This window comes from Myotis myotis, unplaced genomic scaffold (assembly GCF_014108235.1).
Source record: "Myotis myotis isolate mMyoMyo1 unplaced genomic scaffold, mMyoMyo1.p scaffold_m19_p_2, whole genome shotgun sequence".
Classification (NCBI taxonomy): Eukaryota; Metazoa; Chordata; class Mammalia; order Chiroptera; family Vespertilionidae; genus Myotis; species Myotis myotis.
In genome coordinates this window covers 1,676,274-1,689,434 of record NW_023416324.1, presented here as the reverse complement: position 1 = coordinate 1,689,434, position 13,161 = coordinate 1,676,274, and the positions used below count along the sequence as shown (strand labels likewise).

Here is a 13,161-nt window from a genome sequence, read left to right as displayed (position 1 = left end):
GAATAGGCCTTCCTGTGGGAGATGGCGAGTGTTTCTCCCTGAGGGGCAGCGGGTGAGTGAAGGCAGGGGAGCCCTCCACCTCCAATTTCACGAGGTTTCTGTTCACGAATCTTCATGAGCTGAGAGCCAGGACCGCCGGCAGCCTTGCCCAGGCCAGCCTTGCCTAGGCCAGCCTTGCCCCTCAGCCCCTCTGGGCCCCTGAGGACCTGAGCTTAGACAGCCCTTGGCTCCTCTGGGCGGCTGCTGTGGGCAGACGCATCTTTGCATGGAGAGGCTTCGTCGTGTCTGTTCCTGGGGGCCTCTGGGAAGCAGGGTCAGCGGGCAGCTCGGGGCTCCTTCCCCACAATTGCTCCCTCACCTCCTCCTCTTGTAACTGCCGTGTGGCTGGCTGTCCCCAGGACACGCGTGAATGGCTCGTCTGTGAGAGCCACTGCTCTCTGCTCTCACGCCTGCGGGGAGAAAGCAGTTCAGAGGGAACCAGATCCGGGCTCTCGAGGCACGTGCCCTGCGCGAGGGCTCCTTCCTGCCGTCGAGATGCGTACAGAACACGTTTTTAAATAACGGACTGGAACCAGACAGCTATGGACCCTGGCATTCCTTGGCTTGCGGCCACATCACTCGGAGCTCTGCCTCCGTTGGCACATGGCCCTTCCTGTATGTGAGAGAGGGAGGCTCCTTATTTCTTATCCAGACACGAGTCACCTGACTCAGGCCCGTCCTGCTCTGTGTGACCTCAGCTCGTTGCACCTGCACAGACCCTCGTTCCAAACGGGGCCATGTGCGCAGGTTCCGGGGGACAGGAATGTGACCACACTGCGGCCAGAGCCTGCCCGCGGGCCCCTCCCCGCCTCATCCCGCCCAGCTGGGCTCTGTCTGCCCATGTGTGGGAGCGCCTCACTTTCCGGCCGCACTAACTGGGGGTCTTGAGACCCAAGAACCAGGAGAGTTTGAGGCGCAGTGACTGTCCTTGTTAGAAATTGTGTCCCTCCCTCGCTTTCATCTTTCCCATGAAGTCCTTGGTGCTGAATTAGCCACATCCCATGTAAATATTCCAACACAATTATTTTTACTGATTTAATTTCAGATGCTACAGAATTTAGAAATCTCTAGCAGGCCGTGTCTCTGGCTTCAGCGCCATATGATACTTTTTAAAAATTTTTCTATTTTTATTGGTTTCAGAGAGGAAGGGAGAGGGAGCAAGAGATAGAAACATCAATGATGAGAGAGAATCATTGATCAGCTACTACTGCATGCCCCCGACTGGGTGCTGAGCCCACAATCGGGGCTTATACCTTGACTGGGAATCGAACCGTGACCTCCTGATTCATAGGTCGGCGCTCAACCACTGAGCCACGCTGGCTGGGCCATATGATACTTCTTAAAGGGGCGACACTGAAGGGAGACTCTGGGACGAACACGAGCTTTTGCTTCTCTGGCTCCTCGGGGCCCACGTGCTGTGCTGCTGGGTTTTGGTCAGTTGAGGGAGGGGCAGTGTCCGGCTCTGCTGGCTCCTGTCCCTTCCCCACAGGGACAGGGCAGCTCCCCCCCCCCCGCCCCTCTCCCCTGCTCGCCTTCCTCCTGGAGGAGCCCCAGTGGCTTCCGCATTGCCTTTGTTTAGCGGGATTGATGAGACAAATACCAGCCTTGCCCTCCGAGAGGGCTGTGTGGACGCCGTCCCTCTGAGCGGAAGCAGAGGCTCCAGACGGGAGAGCCACACGGCTCCCAGCCGCAGCCCTTGCTACGGTGGGTCTGAGCTGCTTCCTCCCACACGGGCGAGGCCCACGCAGAAGCCCTCAGTCGATTTGAAATGTCGTCTGTTTTCATGGCCGGGCCCAGCCTCCGTCCTGGTTGGGCGTTTGCACACACCCTGGAGGTGCTGCGGTCGGTCCAGACCCCGCAGTGTAGCCAGCCGGAGTCCTTTTGCGTGTATGCATGCATATTACATACATGTATATCCCACGCCACATACGCATATGGTACCTCAGGCACACATCTGACACATCCCTCCCTCTCACACACTTGCACTCGTGGGTGCACTGCATGTCTGCCTCTTGCCCTGTGCAGGGTCATCGGTGCAGGACTTTGCCACCTTGTTCCACCTTTTCCCCAGGGAACAGGGACCTCAGGCCCTTGAGGGGAGACGGCGGCCGCTGGTGGCTGGCGGGGCAGCTGTGGCCTAGTGGCCACTGGAGAATGGACATTTGGCTTTCTCGTGGTCTTGACGTTGCTTGAGTTAGGAGGTTCGAAGGACACCCCTAGGTCAAGGCCATAGGTATTGCATTGACTGCAGTCCCAGGGGACACCGGGGTGCCTTTCCCCGGAACCTTTGACGTGACCCCCTCTTCCCCCCCAGCCCCCACCCCCCTCCCACCCCCGTACAGAGCTGCCCACACTCGGCCTGGACCTTTGGGCTGAGCTGTCTTCTGCTTCACATCAGTGGGTGTGTTGAGCTCTTGGAGGTGAGAGTTGGGTGCCAGCCCATCACTAGAATGTTCTAGTGATTTTTCCCCAAGATTTAGAGCCAGCAGGGAAGCGTTTGGGAGGAGGTGCGTTTTCCCTGTCCTCGCAGCCTGGGTCAGGATGCGGCCTCCATCCGTCCCCTCTGACCGGAGGCCGGGCCCTATGTTACCCCGGGAGGCGGCTCTTTAGTCTCTGAAAAGGCATTTCCTGAGGACAGCGAAGCTCAGCGGGTTCGACCGAGGCCGGCACAGACTCCCTCGCAGCCATGGCTGGGGGCTGGGAACCCAGTGTTTATGGAGGGCCAGGTTGAGTGGTCCCCTGCAGCTGAACACTCCAGTTCGTTTCTCTTGAACAAACCACTCAGCTCCTTTCGCAGCCCCTGTGGAGGCGGGCTCTGAAGGCCGAGATAACGGAATGGTGTTCAGACCCTGCGCACCCGCGGCGCAGAGCCCAGAGGGCAGCCCCTAAAGCGGCTTTGAAAGAGGCTGCAGTGCCCTCTGAACTGGATCTGCTTAAGCCGATGGGCTTGGGGCCGGGGAACGGGAGGGGGCGTTGGTGGAGTGGGGACTCGATGGTGCGGTGGGGGCGTGGCAGAGGAGCCCAAGGGCCCTGAGCTCATTGGCTTTTCTGCGATGCTGGTTGAGCCAATGAAAGGGCAGAAGGCGGGGCTAATCAAAAGGAAGTGGCCAGGGCCCACCCTCTGTGGCTCAGTTGGTTGAGTGGCACCCCGTGCACCAATAGGTCGCCAGTTCGATCCCTTGTCAGGGCACAAGCTTGGTTTGCAGGCTTGATCTCCAGTCGGGGGTGTACACGGTGCAGCTGATCAAAGTTGCTCTCTCTCTCTTTCTCCCTTAAAAAAAAAAAAAAAAAGAGTGGCCAGGCTGTGGTCAGCAAGGCGGAGAGGGCACCTGGGGAAGTGGACAGTCAGAGGGGCCGTGGGCCCACTTGGGGCCTCTTTGAGGGGTCCCTGGGGGTCTCCCCTACACAGCAAAGGACGATGGGTATGGGAGGGCGCAATACCCCCCTTTAGCCCAAAGGACTCGGAGCCCCAGCTTTTGGGCCTCAGCGGGGCCGTCTTAGCTTCACCTGCACATTCCTCACAATATGCAGCCTGTTGGCAGGCCAGGGGGCAGCAGAGCCGGGCTGCCAGGTGTGGGGGGTGGGGGAGGGGCACTCAGGGCACCGGTATCTGGAGAGTGGGTGTGGCCTGGATGCTGAGCTCTGTGCCCAGGAACGAATAGGAAGGAGGGGCGGGTGGTAAATGAGGGCTGAGCTTGTTTTAATAGGAAGAAAACTGGGAGCACGCTGAATGCCCCTTTTTAATGGCTCCACCGCATGCATTATGTTGATACAGCAAGAGGGGAGTACTGTTACTTTTTTTTTAATACTGTGACTTTTAAAGTCCATGAACAGCATGATAGAACTGCTCTATGCAGATGGGCATGAGAATAATTCAGGCAGGATCTGATCTCGGGCCGGGGGGCAGGGGAGGGCTGCCTGAGATCTTCTCCCGCTCTGTGATGCTGTTGTTCATAAAAATGTGTGTTATCAGAGGAAGGATGGAGCCAGTTAGAGAAAGGAGAGCCGGGCCCCGCGGCCGGCTGACCCCCTGTCTGCCCCGCAGTACTCCCGGCAGGAGCAGGAGGAGGAGGGCCGCAGGCGCTACGAGGCCCAGAAGCTGGAGCGCATGGAGACCAAGTGGAGGAACGGGGACATCGTCCAGCCCGGCCTGAACCCAGGTACAGCGGGTGGCCCGGGGTGGATGGCTGATGTCCGCTGGCAGGTGACAAGGCGCCGGTCCGTGACGTCCTCCTGGGGTTAGTGCGCCATCCCGAGCCCTTCCCGGTTCCAGGCAGCTGGGGTGATGGGGGACCAGGCAAGTCCCCGGAGGCCTCGGTGCGGGGGTCCCGTAGGAAAAGGCTCAGGCCGAGCACTGCCCGGGGCCTGTGTGCCACATGGGCTCCACTGCCCGCAGAGACCGGCTCCTGCGGGTCCCCCAGCCCCCGGAGCGTGTGTGCACGGGCAACAGACAGAGTGACAGCAGCTCTTTTGCGTTGGCGACAAAGCTCTGGGCCACAGCCTCCCTTTCCGGCGGCGCCTGCCCGTCCCTCATCCTTCAGGTCCAGGGTGGTCCCGCTTTAACAGAATGTCCACCCAAACCCACGCAGGAGGTCACAGATGTTCCCTCCAGCCTCTCCACCCCGAGCCCTTAGCAGCGAAGCAGAGGAGCGCCTGCTGCCGGGACGCCCTCAGGGCGGGGCCTATGCCGGCGGCTTTCCTGTCCTTTCTGAGCGGGACACAGCCAACCAGAGCAGGTGGTGGGCCCGGGTGTGCAGAGGCCAGGCGGGGGACACGGTGCTTGGAACCGGGTGTTTGGCCGGCAGCGCTGCCTGGGGTTTCTCTGATGGTCCAGGCGTCCTTGTGGCTCCTTGGGCTGTGCCCCTCCCCCCGGCCCCCCGGGCAGGGTCTGGGCACCCAGAGCCCCTGAGGCTGGCAATAGGCGTGGCACTGGGTGCACCTAACCTGCAGGGACTGTCACAGCCCCTCACAGAGCACAGGTGACACGAGGGACTGGGCCTCGCCGAGTCCTGGCCTTTTCTCAGGCCTCGCAGGGCGCGTCGGGCGTGAGGCCCAGCGGCTCTCACCAGCCCAGGCCGCCTGGACACCCCTGGCCGAGGCCGCAGGTCCTCCGCACGGACTGCAGTCCCGGGGACACCGCATGCCTTTCCCGGGAACCGTGGGCGAGACCCCACCCCCTGGTGGAGTTGCCCGCCCTCCAGGACCACGGGCCGCGTGCCGAAGGGGGGCTGGACGAAGCCTCCGGACGTGGCGTCTCGGGAGGGGCTCTGCCTCCGCCTCCGCCCGGCTCCTGACTCGGCGACGCTGCGCTCCCTGCAGGAGGCCGCCCAGCGAGCCCGGCCGCCCGGGGGCCTCAGGCACCAGGCCGCGGTGGTGCAGAGTGAAGTGTACGGTGAACTTGGGAGGTTCCACAGCCGATTCCTGAAGACGGCGCCGGTTTACAATACGGGAATGAGAGTCAGATGAAGAGCTCCTCACAGAGGGTCGCATGCAGCCCTGGGGGCTCGCCACCAGGTGCTCGGTGGCTGCCTGTGGCTGGGGCAGGGCCTTGCTGGGGACACTGCTGTCCCCAGAGGGTGGCGTGATGGCCCACTAACGGAGTGGCTGATCAATCCTCGAAAGCCTTCCCCTTCGCCACCTGCAGCCTGTTCTGCGGCCACAGTTTTCCTTAGAGATCCCAGGTCTAAGCTGCCGGCAGCCCGGGGACCACGCACACGCCGGTGTGGCAGCACCGTCACACGTTCGGCCGGGAGACCCGTTTGTCCCTGGCCTGACCTGCCTCCTTTGCAATTCCAGAGCCGAACACGGTCAGCTACAGCCAGTCCAGCTTGATCCACCTGGTGGGGCCTTCGGACTGCACGCTGCACGGCTTCGTGCACGGAGGTAAGGGTCCCAGGCTGCCGTCTCCCTTCCCCCCGCTCGCCAGGCCCTCATGACTCCCCGGAAGTCATGCTCTCTGACCCAGTTTAGGCTCTCTGTTCAGTGAAGCGTACATTTAAACTTTTAGGAGTTGCATAATAAGTACTGAAATACTGTTTGTAAAACTGGGAGTGAAAGTCAGATGGAAGTGCCCTAATAGAGTTACCCCACCCCTGGGAGCGCAGCCACCCGTGCGCAGGGGCTGCCGTGGGCGGGCCGGGCCCACACCCTCAGGAGTGAAGTCACGGCGCACTAACTGGCCGATAGAAGCCATTTTTGCCGCTGATGTTTGCATTTATGTTTTCCTTTGGTCAGATTCCAGCTCAAACAACACAGGCCTTGAAGTTCCCAGCTGGGGAAACACGGCGGGCACACAAGAGGACTTATTAGACGCAGGTTCTTGGAGGGACACTTGTTACTTGAATGATGTATAATTATTTTTTGTGATTTAGGGAAAATTTAAGTATACATCAAGCTCATAAATTAATGGATATTATCATTTCGATGGCATTAAAGTAAACTTCAAGAAATAAGCTGATTTAAAGAAAAGCATAAGGGGAAAGGTCATTACGTGGCATAAACGATCGCGGAAACGTGGCCGTGGTGTGTGGGTGAGGAAGCTTGGGCTGCACTGCGCTGCTCGGGTGGACGGAGCTAGTCCTGCTTCCCAGGCAGAACGGGCACTTGTTCAATGTCACTCATTCACACTCTCATTTCCAGTTGCCCGGAAGCCAGGCCTTCCTTTCTTCTCCTCTCCGAAAACTCCTATTCGTCCTTCAAAACCCGGCTCCAATGGTACCATGCTGCAGGGTCGCATTGCTCTTTCTACCCGGGATGCCGCAGGGGCAGGGCTTTATCTTATTCATCGTACTGGCTCCAGGGCCTCACGTAGAGTGAAGAGGCACAGGCCGCTCAGGTGGCTCCCCGAATGAGAGGTGCATGTAACATTCGGGGTGAGGAGCTGGGATAGTGGGCCTGATTTGACCTACGCTTCTGGAGGTCATTTCTTTTTTAACTGATCTTTTGCTGCTTTTTTCCATTTCATGATTCTTTCCTCTTCAACTAAATGCCGCTGCAGTGCCCTGAGATCTGGTCAGCTTAGGTCCTCCCTGAGGAAATCTCTATTTTATAACGAACAGTTCTTTCCAGGCCCATGAGTATTGTGACAATCAGAGGACCCTCTGCCCTGGGAACAGAATGGCTTGTGCGGCTGTGGCTTCGTAAGCTCTCTGTTCCTCTCCTGGGAGGGGGCAGCCCCCTCTTCCCAGCCTACCCACCAGAAGCCCCAGCTTCTGTAACTCAAAGAACTGGCCCGGAGCCCCGCAGAGCGCACCCTGCCTGAAGCCTGTGGAACTCGGGCTACAATTGTTGCTAGTTTCGCCCACACGTTGGAAGTTCATGCATGTGGCATCCCGCCATCGCCACGTGCTCGGTGCAGAGTCCACACCAGTGCTGTCTCCTGGCTCCGCGTGGGGGGGCGCAGTGCAGTGCAGGCCGTGGGAGACCTGCCGGGACCCCGGAAGCGGCAGCTCACGGAGCTCATGTCACCGACGGCGCCCAGGCTGCACCATTGGATACAGGCACACTGTTAATGTGTGTTTAAGAAGTGTGTGCAATGCCAGTTTCAGTAGGGCTTTTGTGCCCGCGGTTTTAAAAACAGTCTGATAATTTTACCAAACCCGTTGTCTCGCACATTGCCAGTAATTCAGCAGGAGTGGCGGACGAGGTCGACACTGGGAGCGCCGTCGCCCCGTTTCCTGTAGGGGGACTGCTGTCGGCAGGCGGGTGGACACGCATTTCAGTGGCTGTCTTCTCCACGCTCGAGTCGAGTGGGTGCCACCGCAGGAGGGAACAGTGGCCGGGGCGTGTGCTCATTCGGCCTTTCAGTGACTCTGTGCTGTGTTTGTGCTTTTGGTGAACTCCTGGTCCCGTTTTCTGTGACTTTCACACTTTGGATAGTCCATCTTGAGGCCTAGCTCCTACCCTGCCACTTACACATGCACATGCATACATGCATGCATGCACATGCGTGCACACATGTGCACACACAGGCCTTGGCAGTGCTCCGTGGCTGGTTACAGGTGCCAGCTTGGCTCTTGGCATCTGCCCTCTGAGTCCTGAGTGACTGGGCAGAGTTCTTCCTCCTCTTGGAAGTACTGGGACCTCAGCTCCTAAAAGGCCATTTCCCTCCGTGCTCCCCTCCCCCGAGTTGGCTGTACAGGCTGCGGGTGACCCGGGCATGAGGGCTGGTTTCGGCACGTGCAACAGTCAAGACCTTACAGGCTCACCCAGCCACCATCCTCGATGAGACACGCGCTGAGGACGGGAATCCATCAGAGGGCTGGAGGCCCTTCCCTGAGCTCAGGAGTAAGGCGGGGGCGCCCCCCCCTCCCCGTTCTGGGCGGCCTTGTTTTGGAGATTCTAGCCACTTAGCTAAACAAGAGGAGACATTTCCAGGCACAGGAATTGGCAGAAAGGAGGTAAGGCTGTCTCCCAGATGGCACAGTAACACCCGGGATCCAGTGGTGAAAATAACTCAGATAATGCGAGAATTCAGTCAGGGAACAGCCTATAGAATGAGTAATGCTTAAAAAAAACCTCACCTGAAATAGACAGTTTTTCATTGTTGTTGTTTGTAGGCATGTTTGTTTTCAAATGTGTTTTTATGTCTTGATTTTAACTATCTCATGAAACGTCACTCTTTGGTCGTTTGGTAACAGGTGGGGTTTGCCGTCGCGTCTGTCCCTGGACTCATTGTCTGAGTGTCCCCCTGGGGCCCCCGGCTGCCCCGGCTCTGGCTGCTTCCCGCGGGGGCCCTCCTGGCCTGGCCTCCGGGCTGTGTCCATGTGGGCTGGGCAGTCCCTGCTCAGGCCAGCTGAGGCCGAGAGGAGACACACTTCCAAGTCCGGCGGCCTGGCCAGCCCGGGGGCGGGGGGTGGCCGCGGCTTCCTGGGGGTTAGCCCGGGTGGACGCCAGCGTCCATGGAATTCCTCGCTCCTGAACTCTGCAGCCTTGGATATTTCTTCGGCACTTCATTTTTTATTTTAAAATTATTTTAAACCCAAGTATCCTGTGGCAATGGTCCAGATGGCTCTTGACAAAGCACAGCTTCCCTTGTCCCCCCTCGCTCCGGCCAGCCCTCTTCGCAGCCTTCGCGGCTGCTGCTGGCGGGCTCGCGGCTCTAGGCCGTCTCTCGTCGGAAATTCCAGCTTATGCCACGTAAACAGCCAGCGCCGAGCCAAGCCCAGCGCTAGATGACGTGGCTGTGGGCTTGTACTGCAAGGCTCAGTGTCGCCTCGTGTGCCCTGCCCCCCTGCAGCCGCTCTGTAAATGCTCCACACGCAGCCCGTGTGCCAGGCAGGGGTGATGCCCCCCTGCCCCCCCATCTCCGTGGTCCCCACCTGGTCCCCGGTGCAGAGCCTCACGACCATATATACAATCTGTGCATGTTGAGCCGTCAGAGCCCTCCCTACCCGCCCGCCCCTCCTCACCCCTCGTTGCCATCCTGGGTCCCACCTGGGGGTCTCCACTCCCCGACCCCCACAGCCAGATCAGTCTTGGCTCCCACACCACGGGCCTCTCTTTATTCCCGTGACTCTGTTTCCCGAAACGTGCCTCCGGCTTTTCTGCTCTGCCCAAACCCCACCTGCCCCGGTGCTTCTGGGCCCCCCATGCCGAGGCCACCTCCACCCTCCTCAGGACCCATCGTTGCTCCTGGCACACGTTTTGTCCGGCTTCTCTTCCTGGTGGTCACACCTCTCCTGTCCTCAGGACCTGGAATGTCCACCGAGTGCGGGAAGGACTTTTCGGAAAGAGGCTGGAGGTGGTGCTGCCGGGTGGCTGCGCCCCGGGCCGTTGGCAGCTGCTCTGTGAGAGTCACGGGCATGTGGCTCCGCTTCGCTGTCCTTCCTCGCCTGCCGGGGGGCTCTTCCCACCCAGAGGAAGGACTGTGCCCGGGCCCCATGGTGCCCGCGGTGGCCATGTTCCTGCAGGGAACCCACACCACTGCCAGAACGTGGCGTGAGGGGTTAGGGACCCCTAAACTGGAGCACTTCTGCCTCTAGGATCAGATCAGGGCCTGGCAGGCGTCTCCTGTCGGCTGTTCCCTCCCCCCCGCCCCCGTGCATGTAGGCTCACTGGGTGGGCACTTGGTCTGTCTTTCTCTCGGCTGCTTCCCAGCACTGGGCACAGGGCCCGGCTCTGAGCAGACATGAGCGTGTGGGATGAGGGGCTGGGAAGAGTGGAGACGGCCCCTGTGTGAGAAGGGACCGCAGAGGCAGGCTGGGCGCCAGCAGGGGCCGCCACCCGAGCAGCATGCGCACACGTGGCTGCCCGGGGGTCCCAAGGCCGGGCACCGCCCAGCTTCACCGGGCCCTGGCGGCGAGGTGCTGGGTCGGGGGAGCCTCCTGCGCAGATGCTCTGGGCGCGGTTCTGGTGGGCGGCTGTGGAGACAGACGCAGTGTTTGCACTTGTGGGAGGAATTGATTTCACCGAACAATACAGAGGGAGGCACAGGCGCTTTCCAGTTTTGTGGCCTCGCTGAGCGGCGCTCCCGCGTAGACACGGGCAGTGGGATTTGCTCCCTGGTCAGAGGGCGCCGCTGACCCCTGTCCCAGGAGCTGGCTTCCTCCAGCCTCGGGTCCTCTCAGCAGCCCCTCCTCCGCGGGGGTGGGCCTCCCTCTGGGAACTCGGAGCGCTTTGCTTGGGAGACACGGTCGGCCCCCAGCATGAGAACATCTGTCCAGCCTGCTGGTCCCCTGCCTTTGGTGCCAGATTAACTCGCCTGCTTCTGCTTTAGCTGCGATCGTGAGGGACACACGTGGTAGATGGCCCCTGCAGGACCTTTCCTACTCAACATCACGAACATGGAATGCTTTTTAAAAAAATATATTTTTATTGATTTCAGAGAGGAAAAGAGGGGGAGAGAGATAGAAACATTAATGATGAGAGAGAATCACTGATTGGCTGCCTCCTGCACGCCCCCCACTGGGGATCAAGCCCACAACCCAGGCGTGTGCCCTGACCAGGAATTGAACTGTGACCTCCTGGTTCATAGGTTGATGCTCAACCACTGAGCCACACGGGCTGGGCTGAACATAGAATTCTTAAATACTAGAGGCCAAATGTATGAAATTCATGCAAGAGTAGGCCTTTGCAGCTGCAGCGGCTGCCTGGACCCTCCCTCGCAGCCACGGCAGCTGCCTCGATCCCGCTGCAACCCCAGCTTTGTCCGGAAGGACGTGCGGTCTAATTAGCATATTATACTTTTATTATTATAGACTAGAAGCCTAATGTATGAAACTCATGCACAGGTAGGGTCCCTAGGCCTGGCTGGCGATCAGGGCCGATTGGGTCCTTCCTTCCCCCGGCTGCTGGCTGCCGGCCAGGCCCTTCCTTCATTCTGCACCGCTCCCGATCAGTGCACACCATAGTGAGCCATCATACTCCCGAGGGAACAATTTGCATATTAGCCTTTTATTATATAGGATTAGCCTTCACCCCCAACTTCAGTCTAGACTCCTTTGAGGAAATGGACACCAGTGGAATGGTTCTTGGCCTTCAAAGATGTGACCTTGACCGTGCATGGAATCGGGTGAGGCTGCCACCTCCCCAGAGCTGGGGGGGGGGGGGGGGGATGGGGCTCCTGCACACACGGTGGCCTGGTCCCGGCTCCATGCAGGGTTCGCCTGCCCTCCTTCCCCTGCCTCCTTGCTCACAACGGGCAGGCACTGATCCCCACCCAGCAGCCGGCAGATTTAACAGGGACTGTCTCAAATTCCCTCGGACAGTGAGCGACCAAATGTGGCGGCCCTTCCCCCGGCCCCTGGTCTGTGATGCTCGGCCCACAGGAGCCACGGTCCGGCTGTGCCCGAGGCCTCTGCAGACTTCCCGCTTTTGACGTTTTGATGTTAGAAACCTGTCATCTTTACCTATCATCACTGCCCATTAATTGCCAAAAATCATCCTTATTGATTACCTTTAGTGCTCCTCAGCCCTTGGTCCGGTGCACAGAGGTGCCCGCAGGTCCGTGTGGCGCCTGGGAGGGAGGCCAGACTGTCTGGGGAGGAGGCTGTCACTCGGCCCCTGGAGTGACCCTGTGGTCACCACGGGGCTCCTCACCATGGCTGCACTTACTACCGTTGCCTTCATCTCAGGGGCTGGCCCCACACTCCGTCCCCAGAATTAAACGTAGAAATGGGGCATTTCAAGTCGCCGCCCACAGCGCGGCTGCTGTGGGTCTGTCGGCAAGCGTGGCCCCGTCAGCCAGTCGGGCCCAGGAAAGACAATGAAGCCTCTTTCAGGCCACTCAGCGCGCTGTTGATACTTCAAAAAACAAGCCTGTAGGCAGTTAGACGTTACCTCTGGTGCCGATGTTTGTCTATATGTTAGTGGCCAAGCAAGTCTTGTTTTTTTCTTTCTAACCCTGATGAGGGCAGTGTTCGAGGAGCAGGTCTACACTTTCGCCGTCATAGTTCACATGGCGAACCCCGGTAATCAGGGTAGATTGTAGGGCTCGCTACACGGAGAGCTTCAGTGCTGCCTCAGAGGGCTCTGTCGCACGTGACGCAGAGGCCTGGGTGCTGGGCCGGGGCTGCCGGGCTGACAGCGGGAGCGCCCAGCGGCTCACGCCTCCCGTCCGCCCGGGCTCGCGGCCACGCTCTGGCGCACTCGGCCCTGCGCTGTTCTCAGGAACAGTGAGGCCTGTGGGACCCCCACTGGCATTTCCGGTCAATGGGGCCTCACCCGCGCTCCCAGGGCTGGTTCTGACTCCTTCCACTCACGCCTCCATCCTCACCGGCCCCTCCTACAGGAACGCAGAGAGGGCTCATTGTATCTTCTGTTCTAAACATTCATTCCAGCTCAGGGTTCCTTCCTGTCCCACCTCCTCGCCCTCCCTCCTGCCCCAACTGACCCCCTGGCCGATGACGCGCCTGGTGGCCGGAGCTGGCCGCGCAGCCCGTGGCCTTCCACCTGCAGGCCATCGCGCTGCCCCCAGTCGCCGTGGCCTTGAGCGCCCCTTTCCGTAGTCGCCCCGCAGCTCGGAATCCACCTGGAGCCCCGCCTCGCAGTCGTGGATGGCGAGGCAGCGCCGTGTGGCCTCGTGCCCGTGGTCGTGGGCTGGTCCCACTCTTCCTGCGCGAGCTCTGTGGCCTCTGTGCCTCCGGCTCCTGCTGTGATACGCGGACAGCGCTGGGCCCGCCC

The 13,161-nt window shown here is 60.0% G+C and overlaps 1 protein-coding gene across 10 annotated transcripts in view; it reads left to right on the top strand.

The window, feature by feature from the left end:
* Positions 1-13,161, top strand: part of ACOT7 (acyl-CoA thioesterase 7) — a 67,445-nt gene that overhangs the window by 36,224 nt on the left and 18,060 nt on the right. For 4 of the 10 annotated variants that reach the window (XM_036348842.1, XM_036348847.1, XM_036348841.1 and 1 more), the window contains exons 5-8: positions 4,085-4,199; positions 5,836-5,922; positions 6,274-6,354; positions 6,679-6,753. In XM_036348842.1, the coding sequence (XP_036204735.1) occupies positions 4,085-4,199; positions 5,836-5,922; positions 6,274-6,354; positions 6,679-6,753 (358 nt within the window). The remainder of the gene's footprint in view (positions 1-4,084; positions 4,200-5,835; positions 5,923-6,273; positions 6,355-6,678; positions 6,754-13,161) is intronic. The other 6 variants (XM_036348849.1, XM_036348843.1, XM_036348848.1 and 3 more) reach the window with 2 other exon arrangements.